Below are 24,821 nucleotides of genomic sequence, written 5' to 3' on the forward strand. Positions count from 1 at the left end.
CGATATTGGATGTTTTTGTCGATATCCGATATGCTGATATTTTCCAATTATTTTGGCTGATTGCCCCCACACCTAATCTCAGAGAACGTCAAGTTCAAGTCAAGTCTTCTGCAGTGGAATTAACACATTATTATGCCTGCTATTATTGTGATGATAGCCCCCTTGGCAGATGCAGACATAAATACAATGCTTTTCAAAATGTATACATTCACTGGGCAAAATAAGAAAACTACTTAAACTTAGGTTATGTTAAAACATGCCATATTTTATGTAGCTATGTAACATTTTCTTTCAAACAAAAGATTGATACTACCTAAAGCAGGGCTAAACCCCCCAGATTTCTTGCAAAACGGCACTCCACTCGATCCGAAAACCCCGCAGGCAAGATGGCCGCCCACACTCCCCTCCTTAGCTGGCAGAATTCCTCCCCCATAAAGTAACATATCTTGGCCAATAAGTATGTAACATACAAAATAAAACAACCCGTAATATCTTAACTCATTGAGTGCCAATGACGACAGTTGTCGTCAATTCGAATACTAACGTAGAGTGCCAAATACGACGATTGTCGTCAATTGCGTTTTTTGACGGTGGGACGTGGATCAATGCCCGATACATCTCCTGTACAAATATTGTAGCTATTGGAGGTCTATAACCTATTTTACCGACCCAGTAGGTGGCGACAGTGCTCTCCAGATTACAGAAAGGTCCGGAAAACAGGAGGAAAAAGCCGTGATCAAAGAGAAACCGATGCATGCTGCAGCCAGAGCCATATAGATTGCTCTGTCTGCAGCTGACGTTGTCTGCGAACCGCAGTCAATCCGCGCACACAACTGAGCTCCTCTGCCTCTGTCTGTCTGTCTGCATAGTTACTTCACACGATTAGCCGCCAGAAAGGCAGCACCCGACGCCGAAGGGCCAAACCTTTCCCTGCAGTCCGGGTTGGCATTTCCTTGTTGCGCTGGGAGCCGCCCGGCGCACACAAACGGAGCGCTCCGAAAATAGACTGTGTGCGTGAGGCTGTGTAGTGTGGGGAGGAGTTTGCAGCTGAGGGGGGGAGAGGGGGGTGGGGCACGCAGTGCACCACACAACTACACCACGTCACTACATCAGAAAATATTATCTTCAGACTCAGTGAATGTGCTTGAAATGCTGCATTTCACAAAAGGCGGAATAACTCAGCTTCTAATTTGAAAAGTGTCTTTTTGCTCAAAACAGCCTATCTTCTCCGGCTCATAACTAAAGAACGGAAAATGGGATCAATAAACTTTTTTTTGCAGATGATAGAAGAGAGTCTCATCGTTCTTTGTGCGTGTTCGGTGTTTACATAGTAATATCACACAATATTCTGTGGGCCTCGAGAAATCACTGAAAACGCTCTGAAACTCTGGCACTGGGAGCGTCCGTTCTCCAAAAGTGGCTGGCACTCAATGAGTTAATTTGATGTAGAATGCAGAGGACATGTAACTGTTGAGTTAAACTTGCATTCCAGGAATATTGAGCTCTAAAGATAACGTTAGTGGCTCGAGACTGTTTCGTCCTGAAACCCACACGCTTTGCGCCAGCGTAACCTATGTGGGATTCGAAATAACGCATCCGAGATAGAAAACGTTATGAATATATAGCCACGTTATAAACAACAAACTAACGCTGGTGATCCGTATGGAAACAGTGTTACTCGAAATGGTTAAAAGTTATATCAATTTGGTCATTCAGTGGCATTTTACTGCCATATAACATAACTACAGTAACTAGTGGCTAATATTAGCCACAGTAGGCATTACGCAGGGATGCATTGGTCTTAAAGGGCTCGCGCCGCGTAAACTACAGTAATAATCAATGGGGAAAAAAAGAAATTCACATGAGTGGGGCGCGTGCTAACCCCACCGTGACGTCACGATGTACCAAATATCCCATTCATTTGAGGGCACAAAAAAAAGCAGTGTTCCACCCATAGAGGGAACTTATGCTGCTGAAAATGATACAAATGGTACAATGGCAACAATTCTTCACACAAAGTCATATATATTGGTTAAAAGCTGAAAAAAAGTGTTTTGGGGTTTAGTCCTGCTTTAAACAGGCTTGGATGATAGCTCTCCCTATAGACCCTTTTCACAGCCACCATTTTGTGTCTAAAAGGCAGGAAGTTTCACAGGTGCACCAAAACCTTAATTAGGATGTCCAACTTCCAGTCCATTTAGGTGTTCCAGTGCTGGGGCCCTAATTAGTGAGTTGGTTGCACCTGCGTTTCCCCTGCCTTTTAGACACAAAATGGCAGCTGTGAAAAGGGCTAATTCTCCCTGGTTTACCCTTCTCACGGGGGCCATTTTGCGTCGAAAAGGCAGAGTAAACACAGGTGCAAGCAAAACACTAATGAGGGTTTCCAACTTGATTGGAATTTGGAAACCCTCATTAGTGTTTTGCATGCCTTGCACCTGTGTTTATTCTGCCTTTTCGACACAAAATGGCCCCCGTGAAAAGGGTCTATTAATTATTTGGTCAGCATCACTGCAGAGGAAATGAGCAACGAGGACGAGAGAAGGGCGAGGCGTAGACAGAGAGAGGGGGAGAGAAAAGAGAGAGAGACAACAGAAGTGGGTCACTGGGAGCGCAGACTGGGAGCACTGGCCGATGATTCGCCATCTATAGGACGAATTAGCGTGACGTCACTTGCCACCCAGAAATGCCGAACCCCGCGGCAGTTAATAGTATGAGTTGTGCCAAACAAACGTTAATATCTCAAAAACTATACATCACATCGCTTATATTTTGACATTCTGAGTGAGAGCAGAAGTAGCTCAAGAGTTTGATGTATAATATATGCATGTCGTGTTCAAGTTGTGTGAACTGTCGCCGTTTTTAAAATGTAAACAGAGTTAGACGGCTAGAGTCAGAGAATAAGCCTCGCGCCACGTGGGCTCCATAGGGTTCCATTGCCGTTGCCACCCAGTGACGTGGTTTGTTAACCAAAATGCTGCTCGGCTGATCCCTCGTATATGGAAGAGAACGTATATGACCTCTGTACATACTTAGTGTATGTGTGTGTCTACTGTGGGCGAACGGTCACTCTCCCATCTGTAAACCAGGTCACCGTGCTAAGCTAACTCAGGTCCATTGTGTCTCATGCAGAGCTTGAAACGGCTGTCCACGCAATCATATCATCCCGGTTAGACTACTGTAATTCACTTTTCACCTGTCTCAGTAAAGCTTCTGTACACCGTCTGCAGCTGGTCCAAAACGCTACCGCCCGCTTACTCACCAGGTCTAAAAAGTCCTGCCATATTTCCCCCATTCTAGCCTCCCTGCACTGGCTACCAGTTCATTTCAGGATCCAGTATAAGATCCTGTTAACCACTTACAAAGCTCTAAACGGCCAAGCCCCAGCCTACATCTGCGATCTCATTCCACCACACCACAACACCCGTTCTCTGAGGTCCTCAGACCAGGGGCTCCTGGCAGTGCCCAGGACCCGACTAAAGACCAGGGGGGACCGGGCGTTTGGGGCGGCCGCCCCTAGACTCTGGAATACACTTCCCCCGGTCCTGAGATCGGCTGCCTCCCTCAACCTGTTCAAGGGACACCTGAAGACGCACTTATTTAAGCAGGCGTTTGAACAGTCTTAGGCCGATCATCACCTCACTGTGTTCTTGTTCTTGGTTTTATGTTTGCATGTTGTTTTTAAGATTTTATCCTACTTTTGCTCTGTATGCCCACCATTTTATGTTACTATTATGCCCTAGTGCCATGTAGGCCTATGTTTTTGACTGACATATTATGTACAGCACTCTGTGCATTCGTGCTGGGAGGGGTGCTTTAGAAATAAACTTTCACTTACTTACTAAGCGCTCTGTTGCATTAACGCCGGGCAAAAAACCCGCCGCGATGTTACGATCTCCGCGTCTGACTCACTGCGTCAGAAAAGTAGGCCAACTGCAGAGCTTGTGGGAGGAGGGCAAAGGGAGGGCATCTAGAATACATGGAGCTATTTCAGGACTCAATGGCATCGAATTGGGTTTTTCGATGGGGCCCGGTTTGGAAAACGGCGTTCTACTTCCTCCTCACACACGCCGCGACCGGATTGTGTTTTTAGGGGGATTTTCTCCCATTTTCTCCCCATTTGTACTTGGCCAATTCCCCCTGCTGTCCCGGCCATTGCTCCAACCCCTCTGCCGATCTGGGGAAAGTTGTAGACTAGCACATGTGTTATAATACTTCCTTTCGGGGGTTGTAAGGCCCGCTTGTTCGTTCATATATAGAACCAACCTTATCTTCTTGTAGGTATGAACCTGGCTCATATCTCCTAGCTTGCATTGTTGTAGGCACACTCATTAGAGTATGATGGAGGTCCCGCATTCCCATATCCCGCTGGCTAACTGGATGGTAGTTGTGTTCGCCAGCACCTCCTGGAATCATGTAGTATTGGGTCGAAGCCCACCTTCTAAGCCTGGTCCATTCTTCCTGAATCCTGTTCCTGAATCCTGTTCCATTCATCCTCATCTCTGGCATGGAACTGATGCTTGCTTCTGCAGCTGCTTCTATACCTGCTTGCTCTCCTGGGCATTGAAGCTATGTGGATGTTGAACCTCGAACCTTGGACCTGAAGCGTGTGCTGTACGCTCACTGCCTTTACTTACGTATGACATCATTCCTGATGTCATAACGTAGCAGCTTTGAAGATGTCACACTGCCAATGATGTCATGGATCGTCGTCAGTGATGGCGTGGTTTACAATGTGATGGCACCGGTGAAGATGTCATGCTTGGCTATGACATCTTCGGACGAGAACGTCACATGTCACATGATGTCATAGATCCCATTGGGATGTCATCAGCGCGGTGATGATGTCATCACTCTCGATAGACCAGGAACAGCTTCCAGGGACCCAGCTGGGGCGGGAGGCCCAGAATATGCCCCGGGTGGCGGCCAGCGAATTGGTGTTGACGCGAAGCCTTTGTAACAACATGCTTCCTCCGATGCATGTGCAGTCGCCAGCCGCTTCTTTTCACCTGACAGCGAGTTTTACTGGCAGGACGTAGCGAGTGGAAGGATCATGCTATTCCCTCCAGTTGCCCTCCCCCCAAACAGGTGCCCCGACCGACCAGAGGCGCTAGTGCAGCGACCAGGACTCCTATCCCACCGGCTTCCCACCCGCAGACATGGCCAATTGTGTCTGTAGGAACGTCTGACCAAGCCGGAGGTACCGCTGTGACGGGAATTTAACCCGGGTCTCCGCGGTGGTAGGCGAGTGCTTTTACCTCTACACTACCCAGACGCCCCTTACTTTTATTTATTTTATTTTATTTATCAGAAAGGTCCTCAAGCGGTTGAGGGTTGTCCATTGCTTCTGGGGCAGGTCCTGGCCAGGAATGCCCATGTGGTCACTGATGTAGGGGTGCAGCCTAGATGGTTCTGCTGACTTCCACTGGTCCCTCCATCTCGTCTTTATGCAGGCGGCCTTGGAAGCCTCAGCTGGTGCTGTGCGGAGCAGCTCGTGCGCATGCATGGCAAAGGGGCACCAGGACTTCTATGATGATCTTGTGGAGGAGGTGGGATTCACTGGAATAACAGGCATACAGGTTGCAGAGTGGGAATGACAGAGCTGCCATTCTCCATAGTACCATCAAAATCATTGAAAAGCTGTTATATTGATGTTAAAAAGTAACATATTGGAGCTGTAAAGTGGAGTCAGCCTCTGTGAGTGTTCAACTCCTCAGGGGCAGAGTCCTCAGGACCGGCGGAAGCTCTCTGCGATCTGGTCAAAGGTCTTGCCCTTGGTCTCTGGCACCTTGAACAAAGTGAATACGGCGAAGCCCACCAGGAAGACCGTGAACATGATGAACACATACTGCCTAGTCGCTGCCTCAATGTAAACGAAGGTCATGCCCACTATAAAGTTGGAAGTCCAATTGGTTAAGCCAGAGACGGCGATGGCTGACGGCCGCGGGCCCTGGCTGAAGAGCTCGGCCACGATGAACCAGGGGATGGGGCCGGGGCCGATTTCAAAGAAGGCTACAAAGAAGAAGACAGCTAGCACGCTAACGTAGGTCCAGTTAAATACCAAGGAAAAGGTCAGAAGGATTGTTGACCCAGCCATTCCGAATAGACCAATGATATGGAGCGGTTTCCTGCCTGCACGCTCCACCACAAACAAAGAAACCACAGTGAAGGCAGTGTTGACCGCGCCAACACCAATAGTCGCATAGATAGCGTTTTCACCCGACAATCCTGCTCCTTTAAAGATCTGAGTGGAGTAGTACATCACAGCGTTGATTCCAGACAGCTGCTGCGAGAGCTGCATCATGATAGCAATGAAGATGGGCTGGCGGTAGAGGTGGGAGCGGAACAACTCAGGGATGGTCACCGGCTTCTCCTTCAACATCTGCTGGCTCTCCTCCTTCATCTCCTGTATCTCTGCATCGACCTCCTTGGTGCAGCGCAGCTTGGTTAAGACGCTCCGGGCTTTCTCTTCCTCATTGCAGCAGATGAGAAGGTAGCGGGGACTTTCGGGGAGGAGCGGCAGCAGGACACACTGCAGTGCAGACGGGACAATGGTAAACGCCAACAGGAGAGGCCACAAGGAGTCAGTCCCCATGATGGCCTCCATACCAAAGATCTGTGCTACGTTTATGCCAATGACAACAGCAAGCTGGTGCAAAGTGCCAAGTGCTCCACGGAGAGAGGTGGGCGACACTTCCCCAACATACATGGTCAGAATGGATGCGGAGAGGCCAGAGTACACGCCTACTATGAATCGTCCAATGATGAGCATCTCCCAGGATGCGGCCACCTTGGATGTGCCCATAAACATAGCCGCGATAAAGGAAAACACATTGGCCATGAGCATTGAGTTCCTCCTCCCAAAGCGGTTGACAAACAGACCGACGGAGAAGGAGCCCAACATTCCTCCCACCGCGAAGATTGACGTGGATAAGGACCACAGAGTTCTCTGGAGAGTTGAGGGGTTTTCTTTGTCCAGAGAGAGGGGCTTGTTATACCTGCTCTTATATGTATCTTGAAAGAAGCTCTCTATTTTTTCCTGTGGTGCGTTCAGGACAACGATGTTGTATCCAAACTGTAGCGAGCCGAGCACAGCTGTCCCCACTGCCATCATTAGTGGCCATGTCAACTTGTCGGTGGACTTCATGTTGACTATTGAGATACTGTAACTAATCTCTGCTGTCAGCCAAATATATAGCCTCAGCCAAGAAGGATTTATGACATCACTGATGATCGCTGAAGATGAGGTCACCAAGGATCTCAATGTCAACAGTGATGAGTCGACAGTGACGAGTCGACAGTGACGTCATAATTGATGATAATGTCATCATTGACGATTTCACTGATGTCACTCTTGACATAATGTCACTGTTGAAGGTTACGATGCCACAGTGATGATGTCATAATGGATGATAATGTCATCATTGACACCTCACATAAGATGTGAAGGTTAGTGATTTCACATCACTGTGTGTCGCACACTCTGGCTCCATATGCATTTCTTTCATTGTATGACGTTTCGGCTCCGGCCTTCTTCAAGATCAACAATAGTTTGACAACAGGTACTGGGGCCAGCGTTTCCATTGTCCCGTAATTGCAGGACATTGGCCTTTAAAATTAATCAAAAACCTGTCAATTAAAATCTGCAGCCTCAGCCAGGAAGGATTTATGACATCACTGATGTCAATGTCAACAGTGATGAGTGGACAGTGATGTCATAATTGATGATAATGTCATCGTTGACGATTTCACTGATGATGTCACTCTTGACATAATGTCACTGTTGAAGGTTACGATGCCACAGTGATGATGTCATAATTAAGCAATATAGCATGAGAGCCAGTGTGTTGTGGCCGAGTGGGATAACTGCTGAGCAGCGGGATATATGCCACAACACACGCAGCTCGAGTGCTATATTGCTTTTAGAAAACGGTTTCCAAGTATGATAATATAATAATAATAATAATACTATAAGTCCGACTGGCATGGTATTCTGATAGAGTCAGTTGAAACACTACTGTAAGGCGGGACCGCAAGAACGTGCGGGTGATTTGATTGGATCGTTCTGGAGACTGAAGTTGACATTGGCCAATCCTGCGCTTGCTGAGAAGCTGAGAGCTTTCTGGAAAGCCCGACACGCAGCTCGAGCGCAGCGCTGCATTCTCAGCGCTTGCTGAGAAGCTGAGAGCTTTCTGCAAAGCCCGACACCAACTAACGTTACGGGGTTAAATGCGGGGTTAAATGCGGGGTTAACAGCCTTTTTTTTGCAAAGAAGACATTAGCCCGCGTCTATTCTTGTACAAAACATAATTTTCTGCGAAGTATTAGTAAAGTTATAAGCGAAGATCGATTCACAAGGATCTGACAGCTGTCTCCGCCATTTGTTTTTTCTACATTGTCATTTGAGGTAACCAAAGCCTTTTAGTAAGAGAGTTGCCATGGCAACTCATAACCCATGGCCATGGGTTATGAGAGTGGGTTACGGGATTTATACAATGGCTGTGAACCAATCAGATTGCTTGATTTGAGAGAGCCGTTTTATAATGGATGATAATGTCATCATTGACATCAAATTGATGGGGAAATGAGCTGGCACACGCATGTGACAATTATCTGTGCGAAAATACATCAACGCCTTCACTTCCTTTGAAGACTCAGGTTATTTGGGGTTAGTAGAAATATTATGCTGATTTTTTTTATAGAGCTACTGTAGTATCGAGTCCATGGCATTACCAGCTGGTTTGGAAACCTGACTGTTAAGTATAAATCTCAAATCATTAGGCTGGCAAAGATGACAGGGAAGATCATGGGTATGTCCACACCCCCCGATCACCCCCCCAAGTCATTTTTGAGCAAGCGACGACGAGACCAGCTCACAAAATCCTATCCCACCCCTCTCATGTACTGAGTACGAGTTACTGCAATCTGGCAGGAGATACAGGGTACCTCTGTGTAGGTCTAATAGATACAAACATTCATTTGTTCCTCAGTCAATCAAACTGATAAATGAAATTAATTAGTGAGCAATGTGCACTTTATCATGGGTGTATGTGTAATGTTGTGGTGTAATGTTGTATTGTTAAACTGTATGTATGTATGCAGCTGGCCCTTAGTCTGAAACAAATTTCTCCTAGGGAGACGAAATAAAGAAACCTTGAACTGAATTGAATTTGGTAGATTGGTATCAACTGCTGACCTCCAGGTAACCCACTTGGCCCTAAAATGGCCTGTGAAGGCCTAAAAACGTATTTATACTAGACTTTGTAATTGTATATATATATATATATATATATATATATATATATATATCAGTGTTTCCCATACATAAAGGATTTTTTTTTTTTTTTTTTTTTTTTACAGTGCACCTGAACGCAACATGCAAGATATCCGCTGAATAAGTGTCCAATAAATGTTCATGTCATTCTGGCCAATACTTCTGTTATAGCATTTCAGTCTGGAATATGGAATATCTTTCAATAATCTATGATTTAGCTGCTAAATTGTCAAATACCGCCATCTGCTCGCTACCCAGGCACTTATGTATGTACTTAACCTAACTAACTTAACCTAACTAACTATCTGGTGTGCACAACACTGTCAGCCTAAACTCCGGCTGACACCCCAAAAACCTACAATCCGCTACAGAAAAATGTATATTGTTTGTTTATTAACTGGCCCCTCGCCTTCTATCATTTCACGAAAGTGGCAAAGCAAGTTGAGTATCCCTGACCTATAGGGAGAAATTTAGTTTGTCATTGTAAACTAGAGGTGCACCGATCACCGATTGCCGATCACCTATGAGAAATATCTGCCAAACCGATCATCGACCGATCACCGATTACCGATTACCGATCACCGATATATATATATATATATATATATATATTTATTTTATATTTTGTAGGCTAAAGGAAACTGCCAACATGATTTTTTGTGTGTGAGATAATTGGAGCACAAGACTGTGTTGAACTAAATGGCTAGTAGTAGTCCAGTTCCCTCAGTTCAGTTTATAAAAGAACAAAAATAATTCCACTTCGGGATTTCCATGTTACCAGTTCAATGCAGTTCAGTTCACTCAACAAAAATACTAAATTTTCCGGGATTTCCCTGTTACACAAGGAAAATAACTTCGACCCAAGTTAACTATTTTATCGATTAAGCTAAAGCGGCTAAAGCTAACCGGAGCTATTAACGTTAGGAGGATACACGCAAATATGGATCAAACACGGTGAAGAATAGGGGGTTCTGAATATGGCTGATTCAGGAATAGGACGGATAGTGCTCGCCCTGGGGTGTCCGTAAAAACACGAGGCAGGAGACAGATGGGAGTTCAACCGTTTAGTTGTCAGTTCTCTTCAGTACAGTACAGCAGTATAGGCTCTTTACAGCATTATGACAGGAGGATTGTGTGTGGTCTGGAAAAAGGAGGCAATAAAATATACAAACAGGTCAGTAACCAAGCTTGCTGTTATATAGGCCAATTATAGTGATAATTAACAACTAATAATATATAAATGATAATTAGGTAAACTGTAAGTCAGTTACTCTTAAACACCAGTCTTGAACCATGACTAAAGCCAAAGAGCTCCCACTCATAGAACCGGGGTTATGCACAATAACCGTCATACATTGGGATCCGCATCGAACGAACATCAAAACGACCCGCCCATCGAGGCCGAGTTACAGTGTTATAATTAGCAGCACTATGAGTGCGATCTACATAATGGTGACAGGGTTACATGACGGGAGAAACAACAGAATCACAAGCTACACACGAGCTAAACTCCATCTGAGTAGTGGCATTAATTAGCGCAACAGACAATCAAACCGCACTAAGTGCACGCCTAAACAAACGTTATTGCAATGATTGCAGGTAGATCGATCTAAAACCAAAAGGGAATGCAATACAGGAATATTAACATAATAATGACTTACTGGTTGGTCATATACGCACACATGGAAGAAAGGGATTAGAACATGTTCAACTGTCCAAAGAAAGGAAGAAAGTCCGTCTGAACGGAGCGCACATCCACATACTTGGCAGCACACTTTCGCTTCCTTCAAAGTGCCCGCGGGAACATCAATGCTTGCGTGGAAATTGTCTGTGTGCGCGTGCACTACCCCGACTACCACCGTGTCAATCTGGGACTTTAATACACACGGACTTAACAGCATGCAAATGCCTCGGTAGGCGGGAGGACTGGAGGTAACTTCTCTCTGCTGAGTCTGCTCTAATCACCAGCTGATTTGTGTGATTCAAAGAGCAAGGGGTGTGTTGACAGTCTGGTGCGGTGTGTGCATGGAGGTGAGTACACTGACGAAAGCAAAGCGTGTGCTTTGCAACACAATGATATAAACGTTAGAGCACAATATGAAAGTTAAACGATAGACATTGAAGACATGAAAATGGGCTGCCTCATGTTTCTCACGTGCAGCATGATCGGCTATGCGATCGGCAACATTAAAGGAATATCGGAAACAGCAGATCACATATTTGAGGTCCAAATCGGCCGATACAGATTGCGTGCCGATCGATCGGTGCACCCCTATTGTAAACCCACAGTAATGATGACATGTTCTTCATAGATCTAGCCTTTTAATTTTGCTCTTAAGCTTTCTCAAAGTACACCAAATTCATGCATTTTACTTTAAAATGTTTAAAAAAATCTCGCGGGGGGCATGCCCGCGCACCCCCCTAGGGGGTCTGCGGTCCCCCACCACAAATTCTCAAAATCCTGTGGGAAACACTGTATATATACACACACACACACACACACACACACGCAGTCACACACACACACACACACACACACACACACACACACACACACACACACACACGTGTGTGAGAGAGTGAGTGGAGAGAGAGAGAGTGGCATGTGAAATCAAGGTTCAAGGTTTCTTTATTTCGTCTCCCTAGGAGAAATTTGTTTCAGAGTAAGGGCCAGCTGCATACTACATACATACATACATAGTACATGGGAGGGGTCGGATAGGATTCTGCGAGCTTGTCTCATCGTCGCTAGTCTCGGTTTCCAGACGTTTGGTGAGCGGCGCCAACAGCGCCAACTAACCACCAAACGTCTGGGAATTTCATTGTCAAAATCTGTCTCTTCGAGCCCGGCGAGAACGGCCGGCAGCAGACACGCCTACATTTATTATTAGAATTTTATTTGGTAGCGGCAATGCAATGTTTCATAGTTCCAAATATAGAGCAAGACACTCATGTGCTGCAAAGAGAGTTTATACCTGTTGTTTATTTTACAATAATTTTTCCTACCCGGAAGTGGTCCGCTTGCTACTGTGAAGTCATCAGCAGACTCTGTAACGTTAGCCTCGGGAGTCGGGCTTATCGCTGGGGAAAAGACCTCTAGCCGCCGGGGCCGGATGAAACACGTCCTATTGACAGGTTATGTTTGTTTCTAAGTGATTAATATGTTTCTCCGCAAACGCGGCGATGTTTTGCGAGACACCGGTTCTGCATGAGCGTCACTGCCCCCAGAAAGCAGGCCCGCCCACAACACTCATGATTGGTTCTCCGATGCAAGGCTTCCAACAGCACCACCTAACGTTATGAAAAGATTTAAATAATAATATTCTCAGTCTTAAGGTAGTGAAACCGATTAAGACTGAGAGCTGAGTCTACATCATCGCTTGCTCAAAAATGACTTTGGGGGTGATCGGGGGTGTGGACATACCCATGATCTTCCCTGCCATTTTCACCAGCCTTATGATTTGAGATTTAAGCCCAATTTATGCTTCGTCTGCCGACACTTTTGAAACGGTTGCCGACAGAAATGAGGACTTGGAGTCGACACTTTCAAGTGTTTTGGTTTTGGTTGCTGTTTTGGTTGGGGTCCGTCCACCCGCTAGTTTTCGCTCAATTGAAATGAGTGTCCCCGCTATTTTTATCAGCCTGTCCTTGATGTATGACTTCGTGAAAATCACAAAGAACGTCGTGACCAATTTAATTGTATAATAACCTTCACATCTTATCTGAGGTGTCAATGATGACATTATCATCCATTATGACATCATCACTGTGGCATCGTAACCTTCAACAGTGACATTATGTCAAGAGTGACATCATCAGTGAAATCGTCAAAAACGATGACATTATCATCAATTATGACATCACTGTCCACTCATCACTGTTGACATTGACATCAGTGATGTCATAAATCCTTCCTGGCTGAGGCTGCAGATTTTAATTGACAGGTTTTTGATGAATTTTAAAGGCCAATGTCCTGCAATTACGGGACAATGGAAACGCTGGCCCCAGTACCTGTTGTCAAACTATTGTTGATCTTGAAGAAGGCCAGAGCCGAAACGTCATACAATGAAAGAAATGCATATGGAGCCAGAGTGTGCGACACACAGTGATGTGAAATCACTAACCTTCACATCTTATGTGAGGTGTCAATGATGACATTATCATCCATTATGACATCATCACTGTGGCATTGTAACCTTCAACAGTGACATTGAAGTGACATCAGTGAAATCGTCAATGATGACATTATCATCCATTATGACATCATCACTGTGGCATCGTAACCTTCAACAGTGACATTATGTCAAGAGTGACATCATCAGTGAAATCGTCAAAAACGATGACATTATCATCAATTATGACATCACTGTCCACTCATCACTGTTGACATTGACATCAGTGATGTCATAAATCCTTCCTGGCTGAGGCTGCAGATTTTAATTGACAGGTTTTTGATGAATTTTAAAGGCCAATGTCCTGCAATTACGGGACAATGGAAACGCTGGCCCCAGTACCTGTTGTCAAACTATTGTTGATCTTGAAGAAGGCCAGAGCCGAAACGTCATACAATGAAAGAAATGCATATGGAGCCAGAGTGTGCGACACACAGTGATGTGAAATCACTAACCTTCACATCTTATGTGAGGTGTCAATGATGACATTATCATCCATTATGACATCATCACTGTGGCATTGTAACCTTCAACAGTGACATTGAAGTGACATCAGTGAAATCGTCAATGATGACATTATCATCAATTATGACGTCACTGTCGACTCATCACTGTTGACATTGAGATCCTTGGTGACCTCATCTTCAGCGATCATCAGTGATGTCATACATCCTTCTTGGCTGAGGCTATATATTTGGCTGACAGCAGAGATTAGTTACAGTATCTCAATAGTCAACATGAAGTCCACCGACAAGTTGACATGGCCACTAATGATGGCAGTGGGGACAGCTGTGCTCGGCTCGCTACAGTTTGGATACAACATCGTTGTCCTGAACGCGCCACAGGAAAAAATAGAGAGATTCTTTCAAGATACATATATGAGCAGATATAACAAGCCCCTCTCTGTGGACAAAGAAAACCCCTCAACTCTCCAGAGAACTCTGTGGTCCTTATCCACGTCAATCTTCGCGGTGGGAGGAATGTTGGGCTCCTTCTCCGTCGGTCTGGTTGTCAACCGCTTTGGGAGGAGGAACTCAATGCTCATGACCAATGTGTTTTCCTTTATCGCGGCTGTGTTTATGGGCACATCCAAGGTGGCCGCATCCTGGGAGATGCTCATCATTGGACGATTCATAGTAGGCGTGTACTCTGGCCTCTCCGCATCCATTCTGACCATGTATGTTGGGGAAGTGTCGCCCACCTCTCTCCGTGGAGCACTTGGCACTTTGCACCAGCTTGCTGTTGTCATTGGCATAAACGTAGCACAGATCTTTGGTATGGAGGCCATCATGGGGACTGACTCCCTGTGGCCTCTCCTGTTGGCGTTTACCATTGTCCCGTCTGCACTGCAGTGTGTCCTGCTGCCGCTCCTCCCCGAAAGTCCCCGCTACCTTCTCATCTGCTGCAATGAGGAAGAGAAAGCCCGGAGCGTCTTAACCAAGCTGCGCTGCACCAAGGAGGTCGATGCAGAGATACAGGAGATGAAGGAGGAGAGCCAGCAGATGTTGAAGGAGAAGCCGGTGACCATCCCTGAGTTGTTCCGCTCCCACCTCTACCGCCAGCCCATCTTCATTGCTATCATGATGCAGCTCTCGCAGCAGCTGTCTGGAATCAACGCTGTGATGTACTACTCCACTCAGATCTTTAAAGGAGCAGGATTGTCGGGTGAAAACGCTATCTATGCGACTATTGGTGTTGGCGCGGTCAACACTGCCTTCACTGTGGTTTCTTTGTTTGTGGTGGAGCGTGCAGGCAGGAAACCGCTCCATATCATTGGTCTATTCGGAATGGCTGGGTCAACAATCCTTCTGACCTTTTCCTTGGCATTTAAATGGACCTACGTTAGCGTGGTATCCGTCTTCTTCTTTGTAGCCTTCTTTGAAATCGGCCCCGGCCCCATCCCCTGGTTCATCGTGGCCGAGCTCTTCAGCCAGGGCCCGCGGCCGTCAGCCATCGCCGTCTCTGGCTTAACCAATTGGACTTCCAACTTTATAGTGGGCATGACCTTCGTTTACATTGAGGCAGCGACTAGGCAGTATGTGTTCATCATTTTCACGGTCTTCCTGGTGGGCTTCGCCTTATTCACTTTGTTCAAGGTGCCAGAGACCAAGGGCAAGACCTTTGACCAGATCGCAGAGAGCTTCCGCCGGTCCTGAGGACTCTGCCCCTGAGGAGTTGAACACTCACAGAGGCTGACTCCACTTTACAGCTCCAATATGTTACTTTTTAACATCAATATAACAGCTTTTCAATGATTTTGATGGTACTATGGAGAATGGCAGCTCTGTCATTCCCACTCTGCAACCTGTATGCCTGTTATTCCAGTGAATCCCACCTCCTCCACAAGATCATCATAGAAGTCCTGGTGCCCCTTTGCCATGCATGCGCACGAGCTGCTCCGCACAGCACCAGCTGAGGCTTCCAAGGCCGCCTGCATAAAGACGAGATGGAGGGACCAGTGGAAGTCAGCAGAACCATCTAGGCTGCACCCCTACATCAGTGATGGGCATTCCTGGCCAGGACCTGCCCCAGAAGCAATGGACAACCCTCAACCGCTAATAAAAATAAGGGGCGTCTGGGTAGTGTAGAGGTAAAAGCACTCGCCTACCACCGCGGAGACCCGGGTTAAATTCCTGTCACAGCGGTACTTCCGGCTTGGTCAGACGTTCCTACAGACACAATTGGCCGTGTCTGCGGGTGGGAAGCCGGTGGGATAGGAGTCCTGGTCGCTGCACTAGCGCCTCTGGTCTGTCGGGGCACCTGTTTGGGGGGAGGGCAACTGGCAGGAATAGCATGATCCTTCCACTCGCTACGTCCTGCCAGTAAAACTCGCTGTCAGGTGAAAAGAAGCGGCTGGCGACTGCACATGCATCGGAGGAAGCATGTTGTTACAAAGGCTTCGCGTCAACACCAATTCGCTGGCCGCCACCCGGGGCATATTCTGGGCCTCCCGCCCCAGCTGGGTCCCCTGGAAGCTGTTCCTGGATCTATCGAGAGTGATGACATCATCCCATCACCGATGACATCACAATGGGATCTATGACATATTGTGACATGTGACGTTCTCGTCCAATCATGTCATAGCCAAGCATGACATCATCACCGGTGCCATCACATTGTAAACCACGCCATCACTGATGACGATCCATGACATCATTGACAGTGTGACATCATCAAAGCTGCTACGTTATGACATCAGCAATGATGTCATACGTAAGTAAAGGCAGTGAGCGTACAGCACACGCTCCAAGTTCAAGGTTCGAGGTTCAACGTCCACATAGCTTCAATGCCCAGGAGAGCAAGCAGGTATAGAAGCAAGCATCAGTTCCATGCCAGAGATGAGGATGAATGGAACAGGATTCAGGAAGAATGGACCAGGCTTAGAAGGTGGGCTTCGACCCAATACTACATGATTCCAGGAGGTGCTGGCCAACACAACTACCATCCAGTTAGCCAGCGGGATATGGGAATGCGGGACCTCCATCATACTCTTAATGAGTGTGCCTACAACAATGCAAGCTAGGAGATATGAGCCAGGAGACACTCCGGTAGGCTAATAGCCTCTCGGGATGGAAAACATAATTCCCAGAGATTTTATATGATTATAAGAATGCGTTTTGTTAGACCTACATTGTAGGCTACGTCGGGCGTGCCCGTGCGAGGAGAGAGAGAGAGAGAAAGAAAGAAAGAGGGAGGGAGGGAGGGAGGGATCGGGAGAGGGAGAAAGTTATCACAAAGAAGACTGGCTCTGATTACCCAGCTATGTTACAATTTCGCCTCGAAAATTGTAAAATGGTAACGGTCTGAGATGTTAGGGTTAGGGTTAGGGTAGGGGGAGGGGTTAGAAACAGAAAATCGGTTGGATTACCACCATTTGTTTTCATTTATTTAATGCAGACCAGATAAGTTGATCGAGTTCAAACTGCTGATGTGATGTGATGTGATGATTTCACAAGTGGCCAAAACAGGATCTGAATTTAGGAGCGGCTAGCAGGGTAAGATCTGAATGAAGATGTTGTTTTTAAACGATAAAAATACTTGTTCTTCAGGCCATTACGCACTGCGCACGGGTTCCTGCAGTTGTGTCGGATCGAGGTCGGATCACGTTCTCACCACAAACAAACCGCACCAGAGTTAGTTTGGAAGCGGACCGAGACCGCCGTTGGCGATCTCGGTCCGCTTGTTTTGTCCCGCATCCGAGTGCGATTGCTGTGTTCACACTCCCCCAAACGAACCGCACCAAGGGGGAAAACGCTCTGTTTCGCAAACAACTGCTCCAAACGAGATAGGTGTGAATACACCCTTATTCTTTGCACATAAGGACGCTTCTGCATGACGTCATTTTGTAATCGTCCTTCCGTTTTAGACACGGAAGTAGATTCCGCCTACCTTTATCATTTTTAGACTTGCCAAAAAGCTGTTTTCAAGCAAAAAAACAAACTTCTAAAGTTTTAATATTTTGTTGGATGATAACGTAACATTCATGTGATGAGTTGATCAGAATAACGCCTATTTGGATTTTTTTTACGACCAGCGGGGAGCGCTGGCTGTACAGGCTACTGCCTGGCAGTGAGAAAACACTGTCGACGTGCTTTTGTAACTAACGTTAAATGCCGAGCGGGTACAGCCATCGGCCCCTCGCAGCGGTAAAGCTGTGAACATGTAACTGAAGTTGGCCGCAGTGTACTCTAGCTTCTGAATGTTGCCAAACCTCATTCATATAGTGATGTTTTGTTTTGAAGTTGGCCGCCAACTAGCGCTGAGCCGGAAGAACAAATAGAATTGCGTCGATGCGGAAGAGAGAAAAAGTGGGCGTGGTGAATAAGGTGAATAACACAATAGCACCAAATCATAACAAAGGTTTTCTCAAAGGAGTCTTTTGCATCTCCTTGCTGGACCAGCTGTCCGCGTCCGTCTGGGGCATATGTAACGTGTTTACATCCCTCCTGGCTCCCTCATGTTCTGCTCTCTTTCTTCGCCCTGTCCCTCTGTCCCCTCACCCTGTGTTACCTCTCTGTCCCCTCACCCCCTGTTACCTCTCCTCGTCTCCTCTGTCCCCTCACCCTCTTACCTCTCCTCGTCTCCTGTCCCCTCACCCTGTTGCCTCTCCTCCCCCTGCTTTTCTCCTCCAGACAAGCTGTGCTTCAACAGTTTCTTCCATAATGAGGACATGCAGGAGATCACCAAGCACTTTGTGGTCTGCCACGTCGATGCTCCGGGCCAGCACATTGGAGCCTCACAGCTGCCACAGGGGTATGGGGCAACACACACACACACACACACACACACACACACACCCCTACACCTACACACACACTTACACACACACACACCTACACCTACACACACACACACACACACACACACACACACTAGATTTAGTGTTGATTGTATATACAGTATATGTATACAAATATCTCCAAATCTTGCTATGTCGACTTGTGTTATTGAAGAATAGCACCCACCGCTCATCAAGCTATGCTAAGCTCAGAGCAATAAACACATTTCACTTCCTATACCTTGCCCACAATAAAAGCGTCCAGTTAGTTTGTCAGCGGAAAGCTTTTAATATGAAGGAGTTGCAGCAGTAAATGGAGTGACATCGATGCTCCGACCCGCTCACCAAACTTAACATTAGTTAAGTTTAACTTTGTGCAGAAACAGGCGTTTGGGGCACGGTAGGCTGAAGGAGTTGTGACTCTCTCCACAGGTACCAGTACCCGACTATGGACCAGCTGGCTGGGATGCTGCCCAGTGTGGTGCAGCACTTTGGGTTGGTACCGTAGTCTCTGTCCTCTCACACATATTCCACATTCATTCAGTAGAGTCAGCCCATTTCAACAGTACCCTTCCTCAGGGGCATCTTAAGTTATATGGGTCAAAGACGTATATGTTTCGATACTACTGGTACTGGGATATTTTCAGTCGATACCCTAAAGGGATAGTGTGGATTAATTTTTGTATGTGGAGTTGTATGAGGTACTTGCTGACAGTCAGTGTACTACATGCAGTAGAATGCAGCCGGCGCGGTCCCCGTTTGGAGAAATGGAGACCAGCCATGTCAGGCAAGTAGAGCGGTCTGCTGAGTGTGAATGGGGTCACAAGCAAAAACGTTAAAAAAACAACAACAGAAAAACAAAACAAAATGCCTACATACTGCTCACCTGGCCTAATCCAAGTCCCCACAAGCCCTGAGATGCCAAGTTGACTTGAAAAGATTTCAGTTACATCCTGTTTTTTACCTGAAATCTGCACTGTAGCCAGTAGCTGCAAAACCAATTGCTACAGTGCCGATTTCAGCTAAAAACAGACTATAAATGATTATCAAGTCAACTTGGCATCTCAGGGCTTGTGGAGACTTGGATTATGGCAGGTCAGGTGAGCAGTATGGAGGCATTTTGTTTCTTTTCCCCCCTATTTTTGTTTTTGTTTTTTGCTGATGACCCCATCCACACTCAGCAGACACATCTATTTCCCTGATGCGGCCGGTCTCCATTCCTCCAAACTGGGACCACGCCAGCTACATTCTACTGCATGTAGCCTATTACACGGAATGTTGGCAAGTACCTCATACTGTACAACCCCACATCAAAAAAATCACTAACTATCCCTTTAAACGCCAATGTCCACCAGCGGCTGCTGGAACAGACCTGTCGCCCATGTCGTCTTGTCAGACGCATGCGGATCCGGCAAAAATAGACCAGGATATGCATTTCTGCCCGATCTGCATGCGTTGCCTATCTATTACATGGATGAGAGTACCGGAGACGCACAGAGCCGTACCGCAGCTGGTGGATATTAGCCTTAAAGGTATTGAGTACCGACACCCAGCCTATAGCACACACAGCCAGAATTCAATGTATCCGTCTTGAATCAGTCCATATGCATCATTTAGCATTTAGCATCATTTAGCATTTAGCATACAGCATCATTTAGCATACAGCATCTATTTTCTTTCAACCTAATCATCTGAGAGACCGATGGTCTGCTTTTTAGATTCAAGAGCATCGTCGGCATTGGAGTGGGAGCTGGAGCGTATATCCTGGCCAAGTTTGCTGTAAGTCACATCCTACTGATCTCTCCCACTGCCTGACCGTAGGCCTGTGATTTATCAAAGCAACCTGGTAGTGATGTTCACCACTTTCCCAGACCAGCAGATTTGAAAGAGCCCAGTCCTGGATTACAGATTGAGATGTTGAGTGGTCTGTCTCAGATTGTTCATGACCGGTGGATTACACTATTGAGATGTTGAGTGGTCTGTCTCAGATTGTTCATGACCGGTGGTTTTTGTACAAGTGGTCCAGGAATGGGCTTGAAATCTGCGTCTGGGAAATGGGAAAAACCCACAACGTCCATCACAGTGTCAGGTGAGGTCAGGTAGTCTCTCACTGACGGGGGTTAATAATAAACGTCTATTCTTTACACTGTGGGGCTAATGTGTCCTCATAGATTGGTTACTTGGTCACTTTCTTAAAACATTATGTTTTGGAACAAAACTTCTATTTGACTCACAGTACTAAAGAACGATTTTTATATAGCCCAGTGTTCATTCTGATTCTATATAAAGTAATATAAATTGTATTCATTCATTTCCATTTTGTTGCCTATTTTCCAGTATTAAACAATATCATCTCGATTTGTCATACTTTCAAACAATTTTACTACTTTTTATTCCATCTACCACTGTTTTTCCTTTCTATTCTAATCGAGCCTGCTCTTTCCCATAGCGGGTTATTTTGATTTTTTTTTTGTCTACTCTGCTTGAACACCGTCTCTGTCTCTCTCTCAGCTGATCTTCCCCGACATGGTGGAGGGTTTGGTTCTACTCAACATCGACCCCAATGGGAAAGGTTGGATCGACTGGGCTGCCGGCAAGGTACCTACATACTAGCTAGGGCGTTTCAAAAGCCTTAGGTGGCCGCCTCACCAGTGTTTAGGGGTGTAATGCACGGAAAGGTTTGTTGTTGAAGAAGAAGACGAGCACACAGCAAACTTCAGAAGCAAATATATATACTGTATAATGGCCATCTCAATATTTTCACGCTCTTCACACACACACACACACCTACTGTTCAGTAGGTTACAATAATAACCTCCCTTCTTTGCCCTAGCTGTCGGGTCTGACCAGTGCTCTGCCAGATACTGTGCTGCCACATCTCTTCAGCCAGGTAAGCCAGTACTGTATGATCAAACAAAAATCACAGACATACAGACACCACTTAACCAAAACTAAGAAGAAGAAAGACAATTGCTCGAGTGACATCACTGATGACATCACAACTGCCTGATGACATCACAGTCGAGCAATTGTGTGACTTATTTTCCAGTTGAATGACATCACTTCACACACACCCTCGTCCTTGTCGTCTCTATCCAGACCCAAATCTCGGGTGACATCACAGTTGTGCAATTGCAAATGCATTCAACACGCACGCACGCACGCACAGGTCTCTGGGCAACGCAAGCTTAATCAAACGCGAACCAGTGTTCAGCGGGATAATCTTCACACATGAGGACCACTTTCATGAGTTTTGAAGCATAAATGCGAGCCCTAGAAGTAAAAAGCTTGTGCTAAGATAATCCAGAACTACACAGTGTCGCATAGGCTTCCCCGTCACGTCACCACTCAACCTGGAGTGTTGTTGATGTGTGCGCTGCTGTGCACTGATTACCCCGGGCTGAACCAGGTGAGGGAAAGAGAATTTCCGTGTTCGTCCTTTGAAGTGGTGACGTTATTGACGTATAATATCCCCATCGACTCAACAGTGTAGTCTCATTTAGCCGTTTGCTAGCTAGCCGCCCTTTTAACGGCATGTAAAAGCTTAAAAACTCATAAAAGTGGTCCTCATGTGTGAAGATTATCCTGCTGAACACTGGGTCGCGTTTGAATAAGCTTGCGGTAACCACAGACCGTATTTGAAGCATCGCTCCAAAAACCCATTCAAAAATCCCATAGGCGAAAACAGTGAAGAACCGGGAGTGTTAGCATCAATGTTTTCCGGACTCATTCCTGCGGCTCTCTATTGTGACTAAGATAAATAAGATCACAGTTGCTCACGTGACATGACAGTTGGGCAATTCCCCAACTGCCCAACTGCCTGATGACATCACAGTCATGACATCACTTCCAGTTGAGTGACATCACTCGCCAGATTTCCCACCACACACATCTAGGCACAAGATGGATTTGCGATTGAAAATGAATTGTGTGTGTGTGTGTGTGTGTGTGTGTGTGTGTGTGTGTGTGTGTGTGTGTGTGTGTGTGTGTGTGTAGAAAGAGCTGATGAGCAACACAGAGCTGGTGCAGAGCTACCGACAGCAGATCAACAACACCATCAACCAGTTCAACCTGCAGCTCTTCTGGAACATGTACAACAGGTAGAGCAAAACACTCTCACTCTCTCACTCACTCACTCTCGCTCACTCTCACTCTCTCACTCACTCACACTCTCTCACTCACTCGCACTCACTCACACTCTCACTCACACACTCACTCACTAACACTCACTCACCAACTCACTCACACACTCACTCACTCACTCACTCACTAACACTCACTCACTCACACACACACACACACACACTCACTCACTCACTAACACTCACTCACTCTCACTCACACACACTCACTCTCACTCTCTCACTCTCACTCACACTCACTCACTCACACTCTCACTCACATTTGTGACTGGAGTGTTTAGCTGTGGCCAGCAGCTCTATAAGTCACTCTACTCTGTCGGTCGCTCCACAAAATCAATGTCAATGGAGTGGATGACATCACAGTTGTGTTGATGATGTCACACATATCTGGCCACAGCTATTGCGAATTTGCGCGTGTTACCCTTCATTTTATTCATGTTTGACTTAGTATATTTCACAATGGCCTGGATGAAATCACCATGGTGTGGATGACATCACAATGGAGTCGATGACATCATACTCTGGCTGACATCGCATATCTGGTCGCTACTTTGATTAGTTTGTACACTTTATTACATCCTCGCCACATGAGAATGTGCTGACATTGAGAAGCAGAGTCTTCCAAATCCCTCTTCGTGTTTGTACTCCCCTAACTTAACAAAGTTGTTTTACTTGCCTAAACACAAGCAAACTTACAGTTGTTTTATTTGGGTTTAACAATGGAAAGGTGGCAAAGTTTCAGGTTTTAGAAACCTAAAAGGCTGACATTTTATTTCAAACTTATGTTGCTATAGACCCTTTTCACGGGGGGGGGGGGGGGGCATTTTGTGTCGAAAAGGCAGAATAAACACTGGTGCAAGCAAAACACTGATGAGGGTTTCCAAATTCCAATCATGGAAGTTGGAAACCCTCATTAGTGTTTTGCTTGCACCTGTGTTTACCCTAACCAGTTGATCTGGGAATGCAGTAACCTGACCCGCTGACGGAGGCGGGCACTTTTTCCAAGCTACTTGGCAGGTGATTGGATGACCCATCTGTCTATCACCGCTGGTGCGTGTTAACTTTAACCAATCAGATCGCCATGCCTCTGACGTCACGTTTGCGACCGGAGGAAGGTGCCTGTCTATCATTGATTGAGTCCTCACCGTCCTCATCGTCGTAAAGTCTCCTTCGAAGCATGGCGTTAGATTATAACGAACTAGTTGTGTGGCTTAGCCTTCCCAAATGTTGAGGGTCGTTTTTTAGAATTTAATACATAGAATTGGGAACGTTACATTCAATTTCATTCAGACTGCCTGTCACTTCCACGGCGGCAGCCATGTTGACGAGTGAAAATAACTACAAAGACCATGTACTGTACCCACTACTTGCCCAGACGAGCCTAAGCCCGCCTAAGGCTGCCGCTGATTCGTCGAGCCGGCCATGGTTCGGCCAATCATCTTAACTGCCTGTGCATGACAAGATGGATTACGTCGAGAGAATCTCTTTTGATCTCGCGAGGTTATCCATCTTGCAAGCAAGGTTATGTTTACCCTGCCTTTTTGACACAAAATGCCCCCCCGTGAAAGAAGGGTCTATTGAATGTACAATGCCACCATTTTATTCTGGCGATTGGGTTGCATGTACACAAACAGGATTATGTGTGTATGACTGGTGGTAGATTGCAGTTGATCTTACCGTACGGTACGTTATTTCTTGTCCCCCTCAGCCGGAGGGACCTGGAGATGAACCGCAGCGGGACGGTGATCAACGCCAAAACTTTGAAGTGAGTCCACAAAAATACCTTCATATTGTAATGATGTCAAAAGCAAGCTGGTTCAGGTCCGATTCAGGCTGTTGATGTGTCATGAAGCTTTGGTATCCTGTGATTGAGTCTCTTTTGCCATCAGCCAGGTAACAGAATATCCCCCTTTACTGGAACACAATATCCCCCTTTACTGAGTCATAGTAGCTAACTG

At 46.3% G+C, this 24,821-nt stretch overlaps 1 protein-coding gene and 2 pseudogenes across 7 annotated transcripts in view; 2 read left to right on the plus strand and 1 right to left on the minus strand.

Annotated features, from left to right (window-relative positions):
- Positions 1–24,821, plus strand: part of ndrg4 (NDRG family member 4) — a gene marked incomplete at both ends in the record, with an annotated part of 93,708 nt that overhangs the window by 62,225 nt on the left and 6,662 nt on the right. For all 5 annotated transcript variants that reach the window (XM_083654412.1, XM_083654414.1, XM_083654413.1 and 2 more), the window contains 7 exons: positions 18,576–18,696; positions 19,154–19,216; positions 20,440–20,500; positions 21,233–21,319; positions 21,555–21,611; positions 22,718–22,821; positions 24,572–24,628. In XM_083654412.1, coding sequence (XP_083510538.1) covers positions 18,576–18,696; positions 19,154–19,216; positions 20,440–20,500; positions 21,233–21,319; positions 21,555–21,611; positions 22,718–22,821; positions 24,572–24,628 — 550 coding nt within the window. The remainder of the gene's footprint in view (positions 1–18,575; positions 18,697–19,153; positions 19,217–20,439; positions 20,501–21,232; positions 21,320–21,554; positions 21,612–22,717; positions 22,822–24,571; positions 24,629–24,821) is intronic.
- Positions 5,726–7,144, minus strand: LOC310792411 (solute carrier family 2, facilitated glucose transporter member 1 pseudogene; annotated as a pseudogene). The gene has a single exon. The product of its transcript is annotated as a solute carrier family 2, facilitated glucose transporter member 1 pseudogene (transcript).
- Positions 14,181–15,599, plus strand: LOC310792412 (solute carrier family 2, facilitated glucose transporter member 1 pseudogene; annotated as a pseudogene). The gene has a single exon. The product of its transcript is annotated as a solute carrier family 2, facilitated glucose transporter member 1 pseudogene (transcript).

Source organism: Poromitra crassiceps (genome assembly GCF_964638095.1).
Source record: "Poromitra crassiceps genome assembly, chromosome: 18".
Taxonomy (NCBI): Eukaryota; Metazoa; Chordata; class Actinopteri; order Beryciformes; family Melamphaidae; genus Poromitra; species Poromitra crassiceps.